This window comes from Suillus plorans (genome assembly GCF_016647745.1).
Source record: "Suillus plorans strain S12 chromosome Unknown HD556scaffold_118, whole genome shotgun sequence".
NCBI lineage: Eukaryota > Fungi > Basidiomycota > Agaricomycetes > Boletales > Suillaceae > Suillus > Suillus plorans.
Genome location: NW_024537502.1, coordinates 788 through 24,828, shown reverse-complemented (window position 1 = coordinate 24,828; position 24,041 = coordinate 788). Strand labels below are relative to the sequence as shown.

Genomic DNA, 24,041 nt, shown 5'->3' with positions numbered 1-24,041 from the left:
ATGGTTTGGTCGGTCTCATTCTCACCAGATGGGAGTCGCATTGTAACTGGTTCAGAAGATAAGACTATCCGGCTGTGGGATGTAGCAACAGGGCAGCCAGTCGGTGAACCATTGCGGGGGCACACTGCGGGGGTCAACTCAGTCTTTGTCTCGCGGGATGAGACTCGCATCATTTCTTCTTCATGGGATGGAAGTGTCCGAGTGTGGTATGTTGTGATCGGAAAGTCACTGCACAACCATGCCGAAGAAGACCGTTCAGCATTTCCCCCGCACGGCAGTTGCATCCCAGATCCAACAGCGGCCATCCCCACACCCAACACTGCAAGCGATGCCTTCATTTCCTACTCATCAAATCCTACTCATGCACTGCGCAACACTGCTGAGCTACTCACGGGCACCTCCTACGACGACCACACATTTGTGCTCCGAGAAGATGGATGGATAATGGGACCCAATCGTCAGCTCTTATTCTGGGTACCACCCGCTTCTCAAAAGGCACTCAGATATAATCCTCGGACTACATTTGCGATACCCAGAGGTGTTGAGCTTGATTTAAGTCGCATGGCACATGGGACACACTGGCAGGACTGCTACAAGGAGTGAGTCTCCAGTATTTTCCATTCCTCGCGGTTAATCAATTCGATCTTTATAGCTTCTCACCACGATAGCCTCGTTCCGGTAAACTAATTGGCGGAGATGCCAGAGACACTTTGTAGAGTACGATATGGAGTGTACAGTTAATCTACCATCTGTTATGTATGTACGAGGTGGTTTGAGCGAACAATATGTTAGAAAGATGATTGTGTGTCAGATTTTCGAGAGCATGGAAGATTATAGGACAACGGAAGGAAGTCATCTGAGAGAGTGATAGGACATGCGCAGTTGGTGTGGTGAATATGAGTATGGCCTTGATCCAGTTCGGAAAAGCACAACAATCACCTGGCGCCATGAGAGGCCAAGGCCCGAGATTACTACATTGATTCAAGTTATACAGGCTCCAGAGATTTACTTGCAACGAGACGACGATAGTGCGTGATGTCATAAGTACTTCTGATCAGTCACAGTCAAGTGTTCGAGATGTTCCTCTAATTTGTTGCCTTCAGCTCAATGCTCGAACAGGGCGAAATTTGTTCACGGTGACAGCCGAGCACTGATCGATCGATGAACGAACTGCTTAGTACACGTGTCATCAACCAGTGACAACCACACTGCACCAAGGCGAGAACGGAAACACGACTCACTGCAGCTCAGTGGTTAACGTTTAACGTTCACCGTTGAAATAATGTTCTGTGCACCCGAAATGCTCCTTCAGACAGATGTTTATTTGTACTGCCAGCAAACCTCCAATTTTCTAGGCGTGAAAGACTGACCGACATATCAAGGACCCAGTGAGATCATCCTTCTTCCTTCAAATCGATTGGTACGGTATTCGAGTACATGATGTGGCTATATATAGCCCGCTTCCTTGTATTTCCCAGAGTTCCGTCACGGCGCCCGCCCAATGCTTAGCGCCTGAAATCAACATAGCAGTAGATATTGCCTCCAGGCCCGCTGGTGCCCACCCTTTATCCAACTTCTTGTCTTACTTTGATCATTAAACTCAACTATCCACCATGAACAACCCCATTCAATTGGGGAACTCTGAGTCCAGGTCAGTTCCTCCTCCAGACATCGAGACACCCAATGAAACAAATACTGCTGAGCCCCGGGTAAGCGGTTCATGTTCATGAAGTTGAAACTCAGTACTCAATGACGACCCATCCTTTCTCCAGGGCCGACCCCGTGGCAAAATATGTCGCTTGCTGGGCAAGGTTAAGAATGGTGTCGTCAAAAAGATTTCTGTAAGTCGAAATCAATACTCAGTCCGGGGATAAGGCTGATATCTTACGCAAGCGCTCAAAGTTTAACGATTCACGCAGGCGCGACCCCGTTCAGGTAGGTGACATTCCGATTTCTGCTCTCTGTCTAACTTCTACTGGCTGCACCAGGCTCAGGATACTTCTACTGTTGTGCAACAAGGCGCCGATCCCCAATCTGTGAACAAGGCACTTCAGGATGCCGGTCATGGTGCAGATCAGATGAAATCACTTTGGGGACGTGCGAGACCCGTACTATCCGCAGGCCAAAATGGATCAGCAGCACTCGATGATGTAGACAGTATAGAGACCACTTATCTTCAACCCCTCAGGATATTCGACACTGTGATCGGGACGATAGCAGAGGTATGTTCTCTCTCTTCCTCTTTAGAACTAGATCAACAATGTTCTGCAGGTGCATCCGTATGCAAAGATGGCGTTGGGCGTGCTTTCTTGCGCATCCAAAGTACGTTTTTCTGGCCGTTATTCGGATTTCCTGCTCACTTGTTCTGCACGCAGATAATTCTCGCTCAAGCGGATCGCGACGAAGCGGTGCTTGACCTCTACAAGAAGTTGGGTCAAGTGTATGGCTTCATGACGCAAGACGACGCGCTTCTCAAGATTTCGTCGATGAGGGACATCCTGGGACAGATCTCTCAGCAGACCCTAGAATGCGCCAATTTCATCAGGGATTATTCGGAGAAGAAAAGCTTTTGTGAGTCTCCAACAAGTCGTTACGCTTGGCAGATTTTCATTCTTATCACAGGGGAGAGACTCGGAAAGAATATCGTCTCGGAAACAAACGATACGATACAACAATATAATGTTGTGTTGGATGTGCTCATGCAAAATTTCCGTGACCAAGTGACTCGCGACGTAGCGATCTACATTCACCATACAAGTAAGGATTCGGACGTGCTTCTGACTCGACATCCATTCATACTTCTACAGGCGAAATACTGGAATTCAGTGGTATGGCCTATGCGGAGGCCGCAGGACTAGATACTAGGAAGCGATGCCTGCAAGAGACGCGCACAGACATTCTCTCCGACATCATGGGTTGGATCAACGACAGCGGAGATGATGTTCCACGTTTGCTATGGCTATCCGGACCTGCCGGAACGGGTAAATCAGCCATTGCTCACACGATCGCCAGCTCGTTCATCGGGGTGGGCGGACTTGGTTCTTGTTACTGCTTCGACCGAAACACGGAGGATCGCCATAAAAAGGTTTTCACCACTATCGCGCGAGACCTGGCTGATCGTCATCCGGAGATGAGACGAGCGTTAGCGCATGCAGTCAAGAACCAAACTTCGCTCAAGACTACACCGGACGTCGTACAGCAGTGGCAGAAGCTTCTCATAGAACCGTTAGGGAAGCTTTCTGAGTCACCCGTGGGGCCCGTCGTGATCGTTATCGACGCACTTGACGAAAGTGGCGAGGCAGTGGAGACACGCAGCGACCTTCTTCGCATTCTTTCCGGCAAACTTCGAGACCCAACCATCACCCATATTACGAAACTCCCGAAGAACTTCCGGATCATAGTCACCTCCCGCCCGCTTCGCGACATTCAGAATTCGTTTGCGGGCGCTCAACACATTCGAAGGATGTCTATGGACGACATTCCACTAGAAGTGGCAGAACGCGATATCTGTACCTACGTATCGGAGACATTAGAAGGGCTTCCGGATTTTGGGAGCAAAGAGTTTACATCCCTGGCCAAGAAAGCTGATGGTCTTTTCGAGTGGGCACGTCTTGCTTGCAAATACATTGAAGCACCTCCTCTCGGCTCATCTTCCGTTCAGTTCTTCAATGTCATCGTGTCCCGCGATGGTGTCCAACGGGGGCACTTGTTGTACGATATGTATGACTTAATTTTGAAGCAGATCATACCAAAGGATGAACATGCAGACCCCGAGTCTCGGCAAACACAGCTAGCGACGTTTCGTTCCGTGATGGGACAGATTCTTGGCACAGCCGAACCCCTCCCTTTGAATTCCCTGAATGCTATGCGAAGCCATTTTTCAGATGAAAGCGAGCGTTACAATGTGGAGGTCATAGTGGAACATATGGGATCCCTCCTCAGCGGCACCACCAACTCGTTCACCCCAATCCGACCCCTTCACGCATCCTTCCGTGATTTCCTGACTGTCAAATCACACAGTAAAGAGTTCTTCGTCGACGTGCCGAAGATTCAACGAAACCTTGCTTTCGCATCACTTGGAGTGATGAAAGATGAACTTTCCTTCAATATCTGCGATTTGAAATCATCCTATCTCCCCAACTCTGAAGATTCCGATCTGCCAGAACGAGTCAAAAAATGCATTCCCCAACATTTATCCTATACCTGTCGATTCTGGCTTTCACACGTACAAGCAACTGACTTCGATCCAGAACTCGCCAAAGAGATAAAATCACTCTTCGACCATGAGCGACTGTTCTTCTGGCTCGAAGTACTTTGCCTTATCAATGCGCTCGGCGGCGCAGTCCCCGCCCTTCCGCTCATTGCCAAGTGGTTGAAGGTGAGCATACAGTTATTGAGCGTCAGATAACATACTCACTAACGCGCAATCGCAATTATAGGGTCACGCCGGATACGAAGATGCCTCGTCCGCTGCAATGGACGTGCAGAGATTCATTCAGCTCTTCGCCGGTATCATCTTGCACAGCACACCTCATCTCTATGTATCAGCACTTCCATTCTCGCCCGTGAATTCTGCACTATCCGGAACGTTTTCTGCACGGTTTCCAAACTCTCTTCGCGTAGCATCTGGACGTGATATCAACTGGACGGCCGTTCAGACTGTGATCAGCGGACACACTGGTTGGGTTACCTCAGTCGCGTTCTCGCCGGATGGGACTCGCATTGCGACTGGATCGGATGATTGCACTGTGCGGTTGTGGGACGCAGCGACGGGGCAGCCAATAGGCCAGCCCTTGCTGGGGCACACCGACTCAGTCACCTCAGTTTCATTCTCGCCGGATGGGACACGCATCGTGTCTGGCTCGTATGATAAGACCGTCCGGTTGTGGGATGTAGCGACATGGCAGGCCATTGGTGAACCCTTATCGGGGCATACTTCTTCCGTTAACTCAGTCGCATTCTCGCCGAACGGAACTCGCATCGTGACAGGTTCATACGATGAGACTCTCCGGCTATGGGATGCAGCAACAGGGCAGCCAGTTGGTGAGCCTTTGGAAGGGCACACTCAATCGGTCACATCGGTCTCATTCTCTCCGGATGGGAAACACATCGTGTCTGGTTCGTTCGATCAATCTGTCCGGCTGTGGAATGCAGGAACGGGGAAGCCTGTCGGTGAGCCCTTGCTGGGGCACACTGGTCTGGTTATGTCAGTCTCGTTCTCTCCAGATGGGACTCGCATCGTCTCTGGTTCGAGGGATCTGACTGTCCGGCTGTGGGATGTGGCAACAGGGAAGCCTGTCTGTGAGCCCATGGAGGGGCACACTGATTGGGCGAGGTCAGTTTCGTTCTCGCCAGACGGAAGTCGCATTGTGACAGGTTCGGACGATGATACTGTCCGGTTGTGGGATCCAGCAACAGGGAAGCCAGTGGGTGAGCCCTTACTGGGGCACACTTCTTCTGTCTTCTCAGTCTCGTTCTCTCCGGATGGGACTCGCATCGCGACCGGTTCTGCGGATAATACTGTCCGACTGTGGGATGCATCTACAGGGAAGCCAGCTGGTGAGTCTTTGCGAGGGCACACCAATTCCACTTTCATTATCTCAGTCTCGCTATCGCCGGATGGGACCCTCTTCGCCACTGGTTCGATGGATGGCACTGTCCAGCTGTTTGATGCAGCGACAGGTTGTCCAGTTGGAGAGCCCTTGTTGGGGCACACCGATTATGTCCGCTCAGTCTCATTCTCTCCGGATGGGAAACACATCGTGTCTGGTTCGTTCGATCAATCTGTCCGGCTGTGGAATGCAGGAACGGGGAAGCCTGTCGGTGAGCCCTTGCTGGGGCACACTGGTCTGGTTAGCTCAGTCTCGTTCTCTCCGGATGGGACTCGCATCGTCTCTGTTTCGGATGATAAGACAGTCCGGTTGTGGGATGCAGGAACGGGGAAGCCAGTTGGCGAGCCCTTGGAGGGGCACACTGATTTGGTTTGGTCAGTTTCATTCTCGCCGGACGGAACTCGCACTGTGACTGGTTCTAAGGATAAAACTGTCCGGTTGTGGGACGCAGGGACGGGGAAGTTAGTGGGTGAGCCCTTCCTTGGGCACACTAGTGAGGTTCGCTCGGTCTCGTTCTCTCCGGACGGGACTTGCATCGTTTCTGGTTCGAACGATAGGACAGTCCGGCGGTGGGATGCAGTAACAGGGAAGCCTATTGGAGAGCTCTTGAAGGGGCACACTGGCATAGTTTGGTCGGTCTCATTCTCACCAGATGGGACTCGCATTGTATCTGGTTCAGAAGATAAGACTATCCGGCTGTGGGATGTAGCAACAGGGCAGCCAGTCGGTGAGCCCTTGCGGGGGCACACTGCGGGGGTCAACTCAGTCTCTTTCTCGTGTGATGGGACTCGCATCATTTCTTCTTCATGGGATGGAAGTGTCCGAGTGTGGTATGCTGTGATCGGAAAGTCACTGCAGGACCATGCCGAAGAAGATTGTTCACCATCCTCCCCGCATGGCAGTTGCATCCCACATTTAACAACGGTTATCCCCACACCCAACACTGCAAATGATCACTTAATTTCCTTCTCATCAAACTCGACTCATGCACTGCGCGACACTGCTGAGCTGCTCGCAAGCACCCCCCATAATGACCGCAGGTCGACGTTCAATTTTCTGGAGGAAGATGGATGGATGGTGGGACCTAATCGTCGGCTCTTATTCTGGGTACCACCCACTTCTCAACAGGCATTCAGATATAATCCTCGGACTGCATTTACGATACCCGGAGGTGTTGAGCTTGATTTAAGTCGCATGGCACATGGCACACACTGGCAGGACTGCTACAAGGAGTGAGTCTCCAGTGTTTTCCAATCCTCGCAGTTAATTAATTCGATCTTTATAGCTCTTCATCACGATAGCCTCGTCCCGGTAAACTAATTGGCGGAGATGCCAGAGACACTTTGTGGAGTACGATCTGGAGTGTACAGTTAGTAATCTATCGTCTGTTATATCTGTACATAGCGTTGCATTCGAGTTCAGGGTGGTTTGAGCGAACGATGTGTTAGAAAGATGATTGGGTGTCAGATTTTCGAGAGCGTAGAAGCTTCATTATAGAGCAACGAAAAAAGTCATCCAAGAAAATGATAGGACATGCGCGGTTGGCCTACCTAAGTACCTGAGCTTATGTGGCCAATAAAAAATTTATTCATTCATAAATCACGACTCTACTAGAGCTCTGCGGCTGGTGTTTACAATACACGGTGCTACTCAGCCAGTTGTCCGGCCAATTCGTCAGTAGTCTCCCTTCCAGGGTTGATCACACGTGGTTCCACTCTTTCACAAAGTCAGTATTTCATTCCACGTACTTCTTGTGCTTCTTGTGCCAGCTCTCAATGGAATCACTGGGATAATCCTCGAACACATTCTTCCTTCCCTCTGGAAGGCGCACATAGTTAGGCTTTGAATTCAGCTTAAGAACAACCTTTGAAATCCATGCATCAGAGTAATCGCACTTGAGTGGCTAAGAACACTTACAAGCTCATCAGGTGCCTCCAGTTCCGGCGAGTCGATAACTGATGCAAATGGATGCAAAAATTCAGGCCTTTATGTCGAGATACCTTGAGAAAAATTCGTTACACAGATATCACTCAAGCACCCACCAGGTTTCGTCATAAAGCCATAGCATAGAAGAGCATTTCATGCAGAAATTGCGCTCAGAAATTGCGATATGCTCTTTTGGAGTATCCCTGTCCATCACAGCCTTATACACTCTTATTCTCGTACTCAGCAAAGAGGCACGGGAAGTTACGTGACTGAACTACGTACCCGATGTATTCTTTACCTTGGGTGATAATCAAGGTTTTGGAATGTGCACCAAGATTGATCGAACCGCCAACACCACCTACTTTGCGGCAAATGGAACATACACATAGCTTTGAATGTCCATAGTCACGAAATATGGTGGAGGTTTAAGTTGTAGGGTACACTCACCTGATATGGAACAGGGGTGCTGCTTTTCACTGTAAATCGCACAGTACCGCAATGGCAGCTCCCTTCAAGTGTAATTGGCATGGCGTCCGAGAGAGGCCCCTGAGTCGGAGAAAAAACGGGTCTCGTTACAAGTTTGAGCTCCGCTTGAAATGCTCTATATAAACAATGTCATTCCTTCCTGTTCTTCCAAGAAGGCTTGCCACGCTGGTCGTTTTGCAGAATTTTCCACTGTCGACTCAGTGCCATGGACTCTACGAGTCTTTGTTTACCTTCGAGAACGAACCCACTATAGGAAGTGTCGCGGTGCCATCCTGAGGCCGTGGCATGTCGATTTTTCTCTGGGACATCCAAATTCATATCCGTCTTTCTGTAATTTTGATTCCTACACAACGTGAGTCTTTCATGTTTGTCCTTCATACTGCGCACACGCAAGCTGTCCATGATTTTAAAAATATACTGATTATAATGAATACGACCTGCTCGACAAGCAGGACATGACCTGAGGATTTTGTTCTGAGACTTTACCTTTTTCCTCTTATCTCATCTATTTACTTTGATCGCTGATTACGCCTATCTTGCAGGTGCTTGATAATTTTTCCCGCTCATGTATATTACGCTACACGATTCAAATATAATTATTTCATATTCTCCAGACTGAGTGTCATGTTTGTTCTGCGAGTACCTCCATAGTATCTGAGTGAGTATATGGTACTCCGCTTAATCGTCCCCAGCCAATCAATGAATATTGTGACATTGAGCATCTACACGTTCTTGACTCTTGCTGTTGCAAGCTTGAGCAATAACGCTAGTGCGTCTTTTAAATCACCATCATAGGTTTGTACTACTATTGGCGGGGTGATATCATCGACTGAAGAACGCGCGCTACTTGTCAGTCCTGATCGTTTTTGTACCGTGATGGGGGCAATCACTTCCGGCACCTCAGACCTTAGCCGTGGCTAGATTGTCGCACAATGCGGGCAGTCGGATCTGACGAGGGGTGAGTGCACAAGCCGCCCGCGTTAGTGAAAGCCAGACTATTTGGGTACGAGTCCTGCAGGACAACTAAAAGAAAGCTTGTTCTGCTCACCTGGAAAACGCGATTCAAATCGTGACTCTGCGTTTTCGAAATTAAACTGTGGTCGTCGAGCTGTGATTGAGCGTCATCCGAAGACAAGTAGGCATCTGAAACCATGAGCGACACCATGATCACTGTTTATCGTCGTCGGACACTCTTATGCACTTGCTCCAATTCCTCACTGTGATTCGTATACGTCTTTGTTGGATGCACGGTCAGAATTGTGTTTGTAGCATCGGGCGTGATAGCTTAACAGAAAATTAGGTTTTAAACGGGAACCACGGATATACATAGGTGTCTGTGAATATCTATAAGCCACTCCCAGCCAACCAACGTTGCACCATGGTGAGTGCTTCTTTGGGTTTGTCAAGCGGGACCTGTCACTTTGAGTCAGCATTGCAACGAAGTTGAATGTGAGCTTGACACTGACCATATGGCCTGCACCATCCACAGTAGCAAACGTGAGTCCGTTCGCACTCCTAGTCTTTCCAGCGACTTTTCCATCAACCAGCCAAGACTCGAGGGGTTGCTGCCCAAACGCTTCTTTGCCGCTCCACTCCATGTTGAGCGTCCACGCCTGGTTACCAAGCCAATTGCAGATCCAGTCATATGATCCCACGTATATCAATGCGCGTACGCCGCGCTCGAGAAGTGCGGCAACGTGAGGGTAGGTTGGGTGATACTCATCCATAGCCAACGCGAAAGCCTGCCCAACGGGATCACTGCAGGAGCTATAATTTCCTATCACAGCGGGATCCACGCCGAGTTTCTGACGCACGGATGGTTGGTCAAGGAAGTTTGCCATAGACCTAGCCTAAAGTTAGCTAGGCTGATTGCACGAAAAGACTGTCGGCTTACAGCGTAATAGGGTAACATAACGTCTCCGCGATAGGTCCATCACAGGCCTTGCTGAGATCGTAGGGATTCATGCCTACAGTGACATGAATATGTGTATGTAGACGGGGGAGATCATTAAACCTACCGGTCGAGAAAAAAGGATCTGATATCTCAGTATCACAGAAGTTTGAAGCCGCTTCACAGTTCATTAAATCGAATTGGTTGATGCATGAATCTGTCAACCACTTTTGGCATCGAGGGAGCTATGGAAAGTAGGTCAGCTTCCATCGACGTCATCTGTATGAAGGCACCGAACCGCTTTCTTCATACGATTACAGGCACTGGAAGATGTGTCAGTCAATAAATGTTGATGTCAGAATTCACATACGAGATGCTCTGCACAGGGGAGACCGATGCGCCAGTGCATTGCATTTCTACATAGGCCGCAGTCATTGTGTAAAAGTCGGTCAAACCGTTGCCTGTACGTGGGATAAGATAAGTTGATGAAATTGTTTCTGGTGCGAATAGTTACCGATCATGATAGACTGAAGGTTGATTGGCGTAACACCAGCCGCAGTCAATAAGGCATTCTGGTCGTAGACTGCAGCAGCGAAGACTGGGACGTAACGTCCCTTCAGTTTCCCAATTAATCTTTCTTCACGCCGGAATGGTATGAACCATACGTACTCCATAAGACTCTCCAGCCATGTGAAACGCACGTCCTTTGAACTGAGTGAAGTTTTCAAAGAAAATCGCAACAAATGCAGCGATATCTTTCGAAGCTTCCTCAGTAGTACTCTTGCCAGACGGTTAATAGTGTAGTTTCATGCGATGGGCATTCGACCTACCACGGTCTCTCCATAGTCTGCGTACGAGAAACCAACACCAATTGGCTGATCCACAAAGAAGATATTCGCATTAGAGTTCCAGGACTCAGGATGGAACACCGTGCTAGTGTCGTTCACTACTCGACAAGGTCCTAGTTCCACGTAGACACCAAGGCTGGAGGAGCACCCAGGACCTGATAAACACGTTGCATGAACCGCAACAGAACTCTGCCACAGGAAAACTCACCACCATTGGTCCAGAAGATCACATCGTCTTTGGCAGGATCATTCCTACTCTCGAAAAAGTAAAAGAATAGATGCCTGGCCTGGATATCGATGTACCCCGTGTAAGCACTGAGGTTTAGACGCGTTATCGTGCCAGTCCTAAACATCTGCAGACTATACTCACTTCACAGTTCCATCACAGAAATCAGAAGACTTTTTGATCCGAACACTATAGTTCGGGAATAAAGGATGGGCGAGGGTGGTAAATTGTGCCTCTGAGAGTGCACTGAGCTGCTCGACAGGCATGAACAACCCTTCGTCGTAAGGCGCTGTGAAAGACTGTGTGAACGACTTCATGAGCTGCCTTGAAGTTCCATAGTTGGGAGTGTCTAAACCAAGGAACGTTTGGGTTGTCGCACCAGCTGCGAGCGCGAAACAGAGGGTGCTGAATGCCCTTCTCTTGGTGAACATGGTGGTAGTGTAAAGTTGAGAAACAAAAAGGCTTACGACGCGTGATTCCCAGATCATGTTCTTTAAATTGACCATATATGTCGCCAAGAGTTCACGAGACCAGCATGGTACCCAGGCCCTTCATTCCGATGAGAACCTATTGACGGAATGTGGGACACGGTGACAGTAGAAGCTTAGACTTCGGTAGGCCGTCGGGTCCGAGTCTGGCTCTGTGACGTTTAAATTTAGGTCAATTTGGCCTATAAATCCAGTACTATTGTACCATATTTCGCCATTTGTTATCAGTGGACAAATAAGTCTAAACATATATGGCGCGGTACAAGTTTAAGCAGGTGACGGGTCGTACAGTACTAGTACTAACGCACTTCTACGATCTCCCTTCTCGTCTACCAGACCCTCGCTAACTATTATAATGTCTCCTCCAACTTCTGGGAAAAGCAAAGAGTCAGGGACTGCCCGGGTTCTGGGGTCTGGTGCATCTGGTTTGTACTTTGGTTTCGGTCTGTAATGCTAATAACGAAGTAGCTTACTGTGTCATGGCCACTAGGTGTCGCTGAGTTGCTGGTATTTCATCCAGTTGACACAGTAGCAAAACGGCTTATGAGCAATAAAGCCAAAGTACATTTTTATTGTAAAACTCATTTGTTGCAATTTGTTAACCACCTTTTGACATCCAGGTATCCTTCTCAACGCTTTCCCCGATCGTGTTCCGCGACTACGCTACGGCTTCGTTGCCTAAAAAGCTTCTGTCTCTATTCCCCGGTCTTGGGTATGCAGCAGGGTACAAAATTTCCCAACGGATATACAAGTTCGGTGGGCAACCATGGTTTAATGAGATCATCACGCGAAATTACAAGGACGAGTTCACGAGCATATTTGGCGAGAGGAAGGGCAAGATGATGATGCAGGCAACTGCTGGCAGGTAAATTTGAATTTTCACGTGGTAAATGCAATGTGCTGATTGTTCCGCGCAGCTTGACTGGTATTGGTGAAGTTGTGAGTCATTTTTCACCATAGCTTTCTGACTGGGTAGTAACGTTCTCTCAGGTTCTACTTCCTCTAGATGCCTTGAAGATAAAACGACAAGTCAACCCCGAGGCGTTCCGTGGACGAGGAGTCCTTCGGATATTCATGGAGGAAGGCACCACCCTATACCGTGGATGGGGTTGGACCATGGCGCGTAATGCGCCAGGTTCCTTCGCGGTAAGTCTACTTCGGTGGCCATGCTTATCGTGCTGAACGTCTGTTTCAGCTCTTCGGCGCTTCGGCGGTGACGAAGGAGTACGCGCTTGGTGTCACTGACTATTCCAAAGCCACGTGGACCCAGAACTTCATTGCATCTATCGCAGGAGCTGTTGCATCCATCACAATTGCAGCACCCCTAGACACAGTCAAGACTCGTATCCAAAATGCAAACTTCGAGCAGAAGGTGCCTGGCCTAACGGTTATGAGGGACCTTATCCGAAATGAAGGCCCTACAGCATTCTTCAAGGGCTTGACCCCAAAAGTGATTAATCTTTATCCTAGTTCAACTTCGTGCTAATGACTTGTGAACGTAGATTCTTGTCGTTGGGCCGAAGCTGGTCTTCAGTTATACCCTCGCGCAATCACTAATACCTTTCTTTGGGAAGTACGTATGAACGGTAAAACACAATTCCCCTAGTCTATGATATCTCGATCCTGCCTAGCTTTGGATACGCCTGGTGCTTGCACATTGGCTGCAGCCTTGTTGACATTGCTACACTGATCTAGAAACGTCCAACTAACAATAATACACCCTTCTTACAAAAAAATTGTCAAGGATGAGCGTGGTAGCTCTGCATTAAACTTTTCTCAATGAATTTGCAGTAACCTGCGGTCCTGCATGTGCAAATCTACTTTAGCGAAAAACAAAAATTTACTGTAAATATGACTGCATAGCCGGAATCTACGAAAAATATCTTTTCAAACATAAATCATGTTACCTATTCAAATATTGTTGATACAGCCCGGCTGCCCAGGGCTGCTCTCGTAGTGATTGATCGATATTAAGTTCACTCGAAATCCGATGTCACACTAGGTCACACTATACATTGACAGAATCTGGATGAGTCTAAGATGTTTATCAGAAAGAAGCTCACGGAGGCTCTGAGCGACTAGTAGTCCTGGTTGCTGCATGCAGGTACCTGATCCTGAAATAGTAGGCGGTAAATATGCGACATGTCTCGGACTCAACAGTGTGCTTCAGTTCGGCAATTGACGTGGATAACCCATGCGGCCACACCGCACCGCATGCAACCTGCCAGGTCATACGATGCCTTCAAGTTTTTGGAATTCGATTCTTGATCAGGGCTGTATAAATTGGACCACTGCTTCCCCTAGGTCATGTCCGATGTGTCACCTCTACTGGGCATTGCCCATGACCTACATAGACTTGATATAGACCACGGATATGACGGAACCCATTCTTCTTTCTTGACGATTGCGTAGCAATATGATACGATCAACATGCGATGCCAGGATCTACTAGTGACAATATTCGGAATGCATCAAGGCCCGGCTAGACACCTACAATCGAGAGTCTCCTCTAGCTAGACTGTGTGGAAGAAGAACAGCCCAATCTTCCTTCATATAGTCTGGCCAGGGACTCCCCGAAAGCCATGGTGGTGATGTGATTCAATGAATCAAAATAAAAGTCATGTCAGACGAAGAACTAGCCCTTGACATTATTTTATTCAATATTGGCGCTCACCGCATGTCGAAACTCTCCAAGATGAATCAATCCAGGCCTTGAGCGATTAGGAGCATGAGTAAACCCAGGTGAACACTATCTCACATGCATACTAAAAGAAGACAAGGGTTCGCACTGGCAACATTCAATCATCGGAATACCTCTCAGAACTAGCGCTGTGAAAAGTTTTCTTGAATTCGTGCTGCGCAGGACGAGCCAGGCTCTAACCAGGGTCCAGGGCATACACACAATCGTTATTATTATGGTATGAGAATATTCGCTGAAGTCACATGGACCGCAGATGGCCTAGCCAATAAGCCGTCCATCAGTGCGAAAACGCGGTGTATATCGCTTGCCAGGATGACTGCGGATCGTGCCACACAATGTGTGACGGTTTTGACTTTTAAGTCATTCGAACTCCAACAGCGTTGACTATGGTGTTTCCGGAGAAGAGACTAAAGATGCGCCTGACTTGTGGTATTTCGATGACTTCCTCGCGAGTGGTATTTTGGAAGCCCTGTTCCATAGTCCAGAATAAGCGCATGTGTGGATAACAACACGCCGAGCCCAGAGGTAAACCACAGATAGACGCGAGAAGTTGTGATACTTACTGATCAATGTGTTGTTGCCTTCGGAGTATATGAATTGAAGCACGATTCACCATGCTAGGACAATCAAAAACAAACGAATGGAATAATACTAGGGACCATTGTTTGCACCAAGTCCTTGGTGCTATTGCACACAGTGAGCAAGCGTGAGAAACAACATTCACACTCCGCTTGGAGGTGCCCCCATACTTGGTCCGGACGGCCATTTCAGAGATGGGCCCTCACCTGAGTGACACCGTTTATGTTACTACTTAGTAACGTGAGAACGTACGCTCTCGCGTTACTAGTTAGAGGGAATAATCTATACTACAGTACTGCACCACTTACTTCAGTACTCACAGCACAAACGCACGAATTACGATGTGGTTAAAATGTGGGTGAAGTGTAAAAATACACCACATTATCACGAAGTTTCGTGGTACATTCTCTCATCGAGCCATTTGCCAACTATTACACACTTTGCCCGCAATGTAACACATTTTTACCTTACAATTTCCCCAGAATTCACGCAATATTTCCATTCATAGAAACTGCGCAACAATCACGCTTTGACAATAGCTTTAAATCACAGAGCAACTCGAATTTGTGTGCAGCAAACTCAATTATAAGGAAGAATGATGCTAGACCTATAGCACATAAGGGTGACGAGCTGATTGAGTGGAACGACGCGTCTAACTCCCCACCACAACATCCGATGTCGAACACTGAGTATAACTTCAACTTCAATCCTCCCCCTCCCCCTCCCCTGTATGGCCATCCCAGCACACCAACAGGCCATGCGTATGGTGGAATGGTTGGTGCACATGAAACGGAAAGAGCCATGTACCCAGGTGGCCCGGCAGGAATGTTGGATGGTCGTCCAATGTCTGTCCCAGCGCTGACACCAGGGTCGTCTTCGCATGAGTTCCAGCGGCCGGCGTCAGTCGTTCCCATCATAGATCCCCGACTTGCTACAGCTCCAGGGGGTGTCGGAACAAGCACCAGCTCAGCACAGAACACTAGCGGTCCACCAAAGTCGATGAAAATCTCTCAGGTTTTGAGTGAAATGACCAGTTTCAACCGCCGGCTGGCCCATGCAGAGGACTTGGAGCTGTGATATGCAAATGAACTACGTGCAGTGGAGACTAGATGTGTTCAGCAGATTGAGGCCGCAAATACAGAGCTGAAGGCTCAGATCAAGGATATGGAGGAAAGGTTCGAGGCAAAACTGGCCAGCTTGCTTGCAAATAAGAGTCACGATGATGTGGGAGACACGGCTGAAGCAGAGACCGACGAAGAGTTTGAGAAAGATGTCGAGAAGCTTGAAAAGAGTGCCATTGCATTTGGAGACAATGGTCTAAAGGTGGGCGGATCGCTGAATCTACAAGGGGTGCCATAGTAATCAGCCATCATCCAGGCCGTTGTTCGGACTGTGTTTCAGATGTTAATGGGAATTGCAAAGCTTACCATCGACATTCTCCCCCCATATCCAAGCGATGATGACGATTGGTCACTCGATCCTGCCACAAAGGAGCGCTTGATGCGGTTTCGCTGGGCTGAATCTCATCAGCATACTGATAATCATGCCAATGTCCTGTGCATTATTGCTTACATGCGCCAACATGGTGCTACCGTTTGCGCCGGCAGCGGTCCTGCTCTTTGTGACATCAGCGATGAGGACTTGCGTGCACGTGTCATTAAGAAATATCAGGACCTCCAGAAGAATTTGCGGAAGGCTGGCAAGTTGTCCAGAAACTTGATGGCGCCCCTCACAGCTGCCTCAGACACAGTTGAAAGTGCTCCTCCTGGGCCCGAGGCTGAGGCTGTCATCGTAACAGTGATTTCACGATCAAAACTACAAAGTCATGCCAGAGGTGTAAGTCGTTTAGACTGTCAAATGTTAATAAAACTAAAACTCGCCTGGGTACCTTAGAAACTTGAAGTGCGTATCCGAAAATATGAGAATCTGCCAAAGGAGTCAGAGTTCGTTGCATCTGTTTCCCAAAGACGTTGCCTATCACCGTGTTAAGATATGCAAGACGGACACCTGGCCGCTCATTGAAGGCTCTCGGAACAAGAGATGGCCGGTCCTCCTGATCCTGGTCACTGCCAGGAATTCGTACATCAGGCCATGGAACTGGACGGAAATTATAGTCTTGGAGGGGTTGGTGGTTGGGTGCTCAACGTTCCACAGGGTACTGCTCTGGCTCTCCTGCAGGTTGGTCGTCCTGGAAATCATTGAAGTCATACTCAGGCTCGTCTCTGACTCGGAGTGGGGCTGGTTGTATCTCCAATCTCTCTCGATGGTTGGTACTCGCACTCGCATTCAAGTTGGTGTTAGCGTTTACGTCCAACATTTGCAGAGGCTCTGAGGGACCGAGGGCCATTTCTTGACATGTTTCGAGATGACTTGTCTTGTCTGGTATGCGAATCCATCCGGATGTTGTGAGCAACGTGCGCAGGTGCACCTGTGCCGACGTTCTTGTGCTGACATGGGTGCAGAGCTCGAAAGATGATGGTAGTGGATATATAGGAGTTGGGACTTAGTCAAATTGAGCGCGTGTATAGTCATGTGCGTTACAACGTGATTGTGCTAGGATTTACCAGCCAGGAAATGGCGGATGATTTTGAGACTCTCTATGATTTCACAGACTGGTATTTTTTGAGTGGGAAAATGTCAAGAAATTGTACGGGAATCTGAGAATCTACGAAATTGTAGCAGGTTCATATTTTTCGCGTTTGTGCTGTGACTATCATTCCCTGTAATATGTAACATTTTCATAAAATCTTTTCTAGCCCCTCGACCACATCACTTTTTCTTTCGAAAATTTTACCTGTCATAGATTTGTATATCTTCTAAATGGACCTGATTTTTACTGATTTTTAGAATAATGTAGTGCAGTGTCGGAGCAAGCCCGAGAAAATTCAGGGTTACCCTCCAATCTGCACAATTCTGGTCACGGCTTGTCACGCCTCGGCATAGTAGCGGCACAATCGACTTTCACTCTCCGAAGTCTTCCAACTCTGCATGCTTCGTGACTCGGAAAGGCTCGAAAACGGTAAATACTATTGACTCAGAGTATCTAATACTGATGGTAATAGTTACTATGAATGTATTGGTGCCCTCCTGCATACACATCCTCAGTCCGCACTGTGCTGCCAACTCGAAAATCTGTATTGCTGTGACTCAGCGCTGGTGCAAAATAAGGGTGCCAAGTACTTAGCCCAGTGACATAGTGTTTCTTCCTGCCCTTGGGTAAGTAGTTGTTGACGTTTGTGGGCCTTCGAATGAGGTTTTGTGAGGTTTTGTGCGCGCCGCTGAAGGGTATGGTATGGTACATTAAACTGGCCAGCTGCTGCCAAGAGGTTTTTAGCCTGATTCTCCCTGACAGCCTTGATAGCAGCTGAAATATTGGCTTCACGAGTGGCATCTTCTTCAGCTTTTGAACGTGTTGCCTTCCTGCGGTGTGGTGCCATTGGAGAGAATGATACAATACAATGTGGAGACTTGAGCAGAAGGTAGATGCCGTGTGTGCCGAGGAGGAGATTGAATTATTTGTGCACCTCCCCTGTCTGGTGTCACGCTTTCAGACTTGTTGTTGATTATACCACTGTAGCACCTCAGCACAGGAGAGTAACTATTATCGAATTGGTTTTATGACATCCCAAGAAGGTGTCCTTCATGTCCCAGGTAAAATTTTATGAGTACCTGTGCAGGATCATCAGGATCTGGGTGATTTGTGTTGGACAAAGGTTGTAAATTGGCACAATTTCATCTCTTGGAACTGCAACATCTAAGAATATTTTATTCTACTCGTGCAAAACATCATTTCTAGGTATTCTGCATATGCCTGAATTTTTTCGAAGCCAGTTGAGCATGATGTTGAATTGTTATAACATTTTGCATATTAGGAACCGTGGACATATTACAGGGAATGATAGTAATCAGCAGTGACTTCGCAGGTACATTTTTTTCCTCTCGGCTTTATCCGATGGTGGCTTAGCTGACTGCAGCATAATCAACTTTTGGCAATGTGCAGGCTGGGTGCCGACCACTCCCGCCGCTGGCGCCAACGTTCCCACAGCCTCTGCTCATCGTCTACAACGACGAGCACGCTATATCACTCAACCTTACCCAAATTTGAGCGCGTTTTTTGCGCATCCTTTGTCTTATGGTCCTACTCTACTCTTGTGATGTTTTTTCAAGTGCATCTGTCTCATTTTAGCTACATATTCGGTGAGTATTTGTGTACCTTCTGTGTTTCTGACTAAGCATACTAACTGTTGTTCCTCACCGCTATGGGGCAGATCAATGTCGCACACAGCAGGCTGCCCTCGCTGTGGAGGCTTCGCTGGAAGCTGGGTCGACTTTCGATATGATGGACCAGTTTTACGATGGTGAGTCATTGATGCAGCGTTCAGATGGCAGCGATGGTGACACGGACGGTGTAGCAGCATGGACTTCCCATTCTTCAGCCCTTACACGCGTCTAGCAGCATGGACTTCCCATTCTTCAGCCCTTATACTTCCATAGCAATTACATGTGCCCTGTACTAATAATGCTAATGATTACTCATTGTCCCCATCATCCCCTTCGTTCTCGTCACTCTCACTGCTACTCTCAACAATGGCAGCACTCTTTTCTACTGTCTTTTTGGTGCGCATCTTCCGTGGTTTGTAGACGGTCTCCCCAGCTGCTTGCCGAGCATGATTGCTGGTAATCCTGTCTGCAAGCTCTTCCTCAGTTAGCTTCGTCCATTTACAGGTCTCTTCGATGAGTCTGTTGATCAATAATTGCACTGACTTGCATCCGCCAATACTAGAGGGATTCTGGACTGGCAGAAGTTCAAAGGGCCAACCTTTGAGCTCCACGCCATAGTGTTCAACAATGGCGTGCTCGTAGTTAGTATAGTTCATTTTCGCGTGGTTGGCGAGTTTGTTTCGCGCAAGATAAAGTCTGCATCAACATCAGCAACAATGAAAACTCCATGATAGAGATGGTGCTCACCAAGTTCATCTTGTATGAGCGTCCGACATTCACTGACCAGCTGGTTGAGAGATTTTTTCTCCCTTGATATAGTCGGTATGTCTTCAGCTGCGGGAATAGAACATCATCAAAAACACATTAGTTAGAGTAAAATATAGAAACTTACCAAGGCCAGAGACAGCAAATGCTTCCAGTTTTAATGCCAGGCGCCGAGGCTCAAGATCCAGAACGGCTCGCACAAACTTCTCGGCCTTCTCTGAAAAAAAGTTTGGGACCACTAAGGTCCTCAATTCCACCACAGACAGCCACATAAAAGCCTTCAACACCGAGGTGGGAGCAAATAGCTGTCCACTGGATTATATGCCTGTCAGAAAACGAGCGACGAAGAAAATATGAAAGTACCTCTTGGTCCATAGCAGCAAAAGTAGCCTGCATGTCGCGCTGGACCACTCTTGGGTTGTCGTGGACCATGCACTGCTTGTCGGCACGCATCTTGATAATCTCGACTTTGTAATTATTCCTTTGAGCGCGTGAGAGTCTTGCATAGTCGTTGCAAAGAGTTTCTTTATGAGACTCAATAAACTCTGTGAGTTTCCAACGGTTACCCTTTGATAGGCCTGGAAAGGAGTTGAAATTGAGCACAAAGTGATATAGATACACACACCTTCGTTTATGTCATCCAGTCGTTGGTGAACAAATGCATTCCACGCATTTGGACGCTGAGAACGCCGAACCGTCTGACCCCCAAGGTAAAGTTGACATCGCGTCCAATGCTCGGAGCTAGTAGCATCTGTTGAGCCTCGGAGTACTGTCGTTATGTATCATGATAGAAGGTCTCACTGTCCATGTTTCTTGGCAAGGACTTGAACCTGGTCCATGTAGGTTGTGCGAGCACTGTTCACATCATCAGTGAGTGCAATGAACTTCGCACGACACGCAGCCTTCTGACACGTTGTGAGCTGGGGACGGACTTTCTTGACTTTGCTTGTATTTCCACGTGCCATGATGAACTGAATAGGCGAGGTAAGTAACAAAATTTCTGACTTACATAGAGGGCTATTTATCAGACAGCAGTGCAGCAACGGCACTTGCTCGAAAATATGGACCCGAAAGAAGATATGAGATTCTGACATGCAATAACATTACAAAAAATTGTACTTAGTAGATCAAAGACACTAAAATTTGATTCAGTCATTTCGCTCCTTTGCCAAAACTCAAAACTCACCTAGATTATGGATAGCGTACAAAAGAGCAGATTTCGAGGCTCAAGCACCAAGTTAGCATCAAGAACATATGGCCACTGCGTGTCCTCGAAGCCTTCCCTTTGAAGAACACAAGAGTGAATCTCACGGACAACACCACATGGAAGATCATGTATATTAACAAGGATGACCTTTATGTCCTCAAAGGTAGGAGTGTTTGGGGTACCAACACAGCCGTTCAAACATTCAGTGCCGAGATTTCGGACAACTGGGTAACCAGGAGCCGAACCTTGAGGCAACTGACGACTTTCGGCCATTGCGCCAGGGCCCAATGCATCAAGCGACGTCGAGCAAGATGGGCTACCAGTGGTGTCTCTAGCGTAGACACCAGGATGGGTCTCTGCAGGCGTGAGCTCTTTAGTGCCTGAGTGTGACCTTGAGCGATTTTGTCAAAACAAAATGGAAGGAATGAACACACCGTCGTTAAGTTTAAAAGCAATCCGCTCGACATCGGAGATATTGTTGGACGTCATGTCAGTCGTGGTAGCATCTAGATGAGAATCAGTTGGCAGTAAGGCAAATGAAAACAAAAAAACTCACTCCATCGTAGTCTAGTAGGCAGATCAACCGTTTTCCAACAGTTGTTTGGAAACCAGGAGTCACGAATCCGAGGGAGCGAATGGCTGAGAAGAGATCTCTACTGAGACTTCATCTACAGAGTCCAATGAGTCATCTGTTGCGGTCACATCAGAAGGAACACAGCCAGTAAATCCTTCAAGTGAATATATGCGATTGATACGAACACGGTGCACATCATTGACCCTCCGCTGCCAATGATACAGCCTCCAAATTTCTGATGCAAGCGGAGGGTTAGTTAGCTCAAGCTCAGTGGCCACATGTTTGATGTCAGAATCCTCAGCATCGATCCAAGCGTGCAGGCGGCAGATTTCAACATTGAGTCGAGTAATCTCCTCACGAGCTCGGAGAATCTTGAAGTACTTGACACCCATCTGATGATGTGTGGTGTTGCTCCAAGGCTTGGTCAGGATATCGTGTCGTGAATGTTTGAGGATATCAAACTCGCCAAGGGCCACATAAGACAGAATCTCACTATATTGTAGTGTTGGCCTTCGTGGATTTTGCACGACAGCGAGCTTGTTGTACTTGTCTAGTGCAGTACGAATTGCACCCGATCGTTTGACGATGGCTCGAGATATTTGTCTTCGAAGTTTATAGCCTGCGAAAGATTTCATCAGTAGAATGCATTAATCAACATTAAGTTAGTACCGGTTGACGAGAGATTAGCTTTAGACAACTCAAACAAGCGCTGGACGACAAGACCCTCAAAATCTTCGACCACACGAATGAATTTCCATCGTCAGCTATATTCAAGTGTCTCCCAATAATCTGAATATCCAGGTGTCCACCGTTCAGCAATGTCGAGGCGGGTCTCGAGATCCTCAACAACATTGATTTGAATTTGAAGATGGCATTCCACTGCACGCCAAGCCGCTTGTGCCTGCTTAGTTGATTGAGAAGCTGCAACACTCAACCCAGAGTCAGGTATGAATGATGATGGCAAGTACGTCAGAAATTTATCAGTTCCAAACGAGTCGAACTGTTGTCTGAATTGATTGTGAACTTTAAAATATATGCAAACAAAGTAAAATGAAACTTACTGGTACGTGTTGAGCTTCTCAAGCGCTTCAACGTAATCGACTGCGAGAGCGTCGCGTGCAGGCTCCGATGCAACGGACTCCAGATATGTGAGTTCTTCAGTTACCCAAGTCTCGAAATCCATGGCTTGGTCAGGAAAGGATAAGCGGTAGGCGTTGAGTTCTTTGGTAAAATCATCAATCAGGGTAACCACTTGTTTGTAGTTATTGAAAATAAAGTGGCCTAAATTTCAATTAGATCAATCAGAATTACTACATAGTCAGATAATAAACACTCACTGAGTTCCAAATATTTATCCATGTCCCATTGGTCGAAATGCAGGTCTAGGAACTGACCATAGTGAAAATGCGATGCATGATGAATGAGACACGCTGCAGCGTTCAAGCTTGCAAAAATATGTTCACAAGTTTCGAGATCTTCAAGTCCGAAGCCACGTAGGTACATGGGGTGATACTGCAGCTGGCATTTGCGGTTGTGAGCATGTCCGTGGAATGCATTCACCGACAGCGAAAGTTTACGATCGAAGGCTTTGTCTCGTATAGAGCTGGCGGTGACTGTCTTAGATAAGCTGCAACCGATATCACTACCAATGGCTTGATTGTCACCGAAGACGTCGAGAAGCTTATTGATAGTAGCGAGAGGATATTTCGCACTTTTGAAAATCATTAGCAACATAATATTGAATTGTATTGAAAACTTACAGCTCGCCACTGCGACGCATCTCAGTGACCGTTTGAATGATTCCGTGTCGACACACAGAGAGAAAGATACCAGTCTGTTCAAAAACACGGACAGTGTTCTCCTCTGTTGAGTTAGCGGCTTTCCAATTGTCAGTGCAAAATGTTAATTGATCGGCTCTGTTACGACTGGGATGAGTCGAGCTATCTTTGTCTGAGTAGACAATCGGCAGGATGCCAGATAGACGTTAGTCTGCTCTCGATTGAGAGTTTAAGTGTTCTGGCTAAGGCGAGTGTCGCTGACTCCCTTAGAATAGTAGTTCTTAGGCAGCAAGGTTGGAGACCTTGCTGAAGGACAATGTTCCAGGTAAAACCCAGTAGATTAAAGTAAAGAATACAACCGTAGGTAGGTAAGTTTATATACCAATGTTCAAGCGGAGCTTGTAAATGCGTTTATCAAGATAGAAGCAAAAAGAGGCGGACAGCCCGCTTGGTCAAGATAAGAGTCAAGATAAGAGATAGGCATGATAAGAGATAAGCGTGGTACGGACGGCCCGTTTGGAAGTGAGAAAGGAAAATGAGTATAGGGGTTAAATGTTACTGTAACATTACCCCCCTGTTACGGTTGAAGTCTCCGACTTCAATATTCTTCGGTGTTGCAGTATTCGTCCATGTAGTCGTAGTGGATGGGATCCGCGTCAGCGTTGCAGAACTCTGGTTCATTATACCTGGTGGCGTAATCCTGGTTTGCCCTTTCTATTTCTTCCTGAAGTTCTTCGTC

General features: G+C 47.6%; 9 protein-coding genes across 9 annotated transcripts; 4 read left to right on the top strand and 5 right to left on the bottom strand.

Moving 5' to 3' along the window:
* HD556DRAFT_1280012 (WD40-repeat-containing domain protein) lies at positions 1-1,148 on the top strand (the record flags this gene model as incomplete). The annotated part of the gene is made up of 3 exons (XM_041299280.1): positions 1-599; positions 653-856; positions 940-1,148. The coding sequence occupies 2 exons, from the start codon at positions 1-3 to the stop codon at positions 666-668; spliced, it is 615 nt and encodes a 204-aa protein (XP_041152604.1). The 3' UTR covers positions 669-856; positions 940-1,148.
* Positions 1,149-6,572: 5,424 nt separating this feature from the next.
* Positions 6,573-6,839, top strand: HD556DRAFT_1213720 (uncharacterized protein; the record flags this gene model as incomplete). The annotated part of the gene is made up of 1 exon (XM_041296627.1): positions 6,573-6,839. A coding segment is annotated over one exon (267 nt), but the record flags the coding sequence as incomplete, so codon positions are not given.
* A 340-nt stretch (positions 6,840-7,179) lies between these two features.
* On the bottom strand, positions 7,180-8,153 carry HD556DRAFT_1424541 (Mss4-like protein). The gene is made up of 5 exons (XM_041304592.1): positions 7,986-8,153; positions 7,821-7,927; positions 7,655-7,765; positions 7,530-7,596; positions 7,180-7,476 (listed from the first exon to the last, which is right to left on the bottom strand). The coding sequence occupies exons 1-5, from the start codon at positions 8,064-8,066 to the stop codon at positions 7,348-7,350; spliced, it is 495 nt and encodes a 164-aa protein (XP_041152602.1). The 5' UTR covers positions 8,067-8,153; the 3' UTR covers positions 7,180-7,347.
* A 1,106-nt stretch (positions 8,154-9,259) lies between these two features.
* HD556DRAFT_1424533 (Alpha/Beta hydrolase protein) lies at positions 9,260-11,478 on the bottom strand (the record flags this gene model as incomplete). The annotated part of the gene is made up of 11 exons (XM_041304591.1): positions 9,260-9,437; positions 9,491-9,869; positions 9,919-9,991; positions 10,043-10,160; positions 10,214-10,238; positions 10,286-10,376; positions 10,430-10,529; positions 10,585-10,695; positions 10,746-10,918; positions 10,972-11,078; positions 11,134-11,478. Coding segments are annotated over 11 exons (1,591 nt in total), but the record flags the coding sequence as incomplete, so codon positions are not given.
* Positions 11,479-11,706: 228 nt separating this feature from the next.
* HD556DRAFT_1424514 (mitochondrial carrier protein) lies at positions 11,707-13,344 on the top strand. The gene is made up of 7 exons (XM_041304590.1): positions 11,707-11,902; positions 11,968-12,038; positions 12,098-12,342; positions 12,395-12,416; positions 12,468-12,623; positions 12,673-12,927; positions 12,980-13,344. The coding sequence occupies exons 1-7, from the start codon at positions 11,833-11,835 to the stop codon at positions 13,058-13,060; spliced, it is 900 nt and encodes a 299-aa protein (XP_041152600.1). The 5' UTR covers positions 11,707-11,832; the 3' UTR covers positions 13,061-13,344.
* A 1,448-nt stretch (positions 13,345-14,792) lies between these two features.
* On the top strand, positions 14,793-17,264 carry HD556DRAFT_1314502 (uncharacterized protein; the record flags this gene model as incomplete). Its single annotated transcript, XM_041300938.1, has 7 exons — positions 14,793-14,874; positions 15,332-15,830; positions 15,867-16,080; positions 16,159-16,593; positions 16,651-16,700; positions 16,782-16,935; positions 17,220-17,264. The coding sequence occupies 7 exons, from the start codon at positions 14,793-14,795 to the stop codon at positions 17,262-17,264; spliced, it is 1,479 nt and encodes a 492-aa protein (XP_041152599.1).
* A 2,022-nt stretch (positions 17,265-19,286) lies between these two features.
* Positions 19,287-20,708, bottom strand: HD556DRAFT_1451008 (uncharacterized protein; the record flags this gene model as incomplete). The annotated part of the gene is made up of 6 exons (XM_041307865.1): positions 19,287-19,552; positions 19,726-19,812; positions 19,871-20,048; positions 20,107-20,321; positions 20,369-20,484; positions 20,545-20,708. The coding sequence occupies 6 exons, from the start codon at positions 20,706-20,708 to the stop codon at positions 19,287-19,289; spliced, it is 1,026 nt and encodes a 341-aa protein (XP_041152598.1).
* Positions 20,709-21,670: 962 nt separating this feature from the next.
* HD556DRAFT_1199305 (uncharacterized protein) lies at positions 21,671-22,275 on the bottom strand (the record flags this gene model as incomplete). Its single annotated transcript, XM_041296346.1, has 2 exons — positions 21,671-22,143; positions 22,194-22,275. Coding segments are annotated over 2 exons (555 nt in total), but the record flags the coding sequence as incomplete, so codon positions are not given.
* A 306-nt stretch (positions 22,276-22,581) lies between these two features.
* On the bottom strand, positions 22,582-23,249 carry HD556DRAFT_1250398 (uncharacterized protein; the record flags this gene model as incomplete). Its single annotated transcript, XM_041298923.1, has 2 exons — positions 22,582-22,805; positions 22,862-23,249. 2 exons carry the CDS (start codon positions 23,247-23,249, stop codon positions 22,582-22,584), a joined length of 612 nt encoding a protein of 203 aa, XP_041152596.1.
* Between the last annotated feature and the right edge of the window lie 792 nt (positions 23,250-24,041).

Coding starts and splice junctions, on each gene's coding strand:
- HD556DRAFT_1424541 (XM_041304592.1), bottom strand. CDS start 8,066: ATGCCAATTACACTTGAAGGGAGCTGCCATTGCGGTACTGTGCGATTT. Junction 7,928..7,985: donor GCACCCCTGTTCCATATCAG/GTGAGTGTACCC, acceptor GGACATTCAAAG/CTATGTGTATGTTCCATTTG. Junction 7,597..7,654: donor TGGCTTTATGACGAAACCTG/GTGGGTGCTTGA, acceptor CTCGACATAAAG/GCCTGAATTTTTGCATCCAT.
- HD556DRAFT_1424514 (XM_041304590.1), top strand. CDS start 11,833: ATGTCTCCTCCAACTTCTGGGAAAAGCAAAGAGTCAGGGACTGCCCGG. Junction 11,903..11,967: donor TCTGGGGTCTGGTGCATCTG/GTTTGTACTTTG, acceptor CATGGCCACTAG/GTGTCGCTGAGTTGCTGGTA. Junction 12,343..12,394: donor ATGCAGGCAACTGCTGGCAG/GTAAATTTGAAT, acceptor TGTTCCGCGCAG/CTTGACTGGTATTGGTGAAG.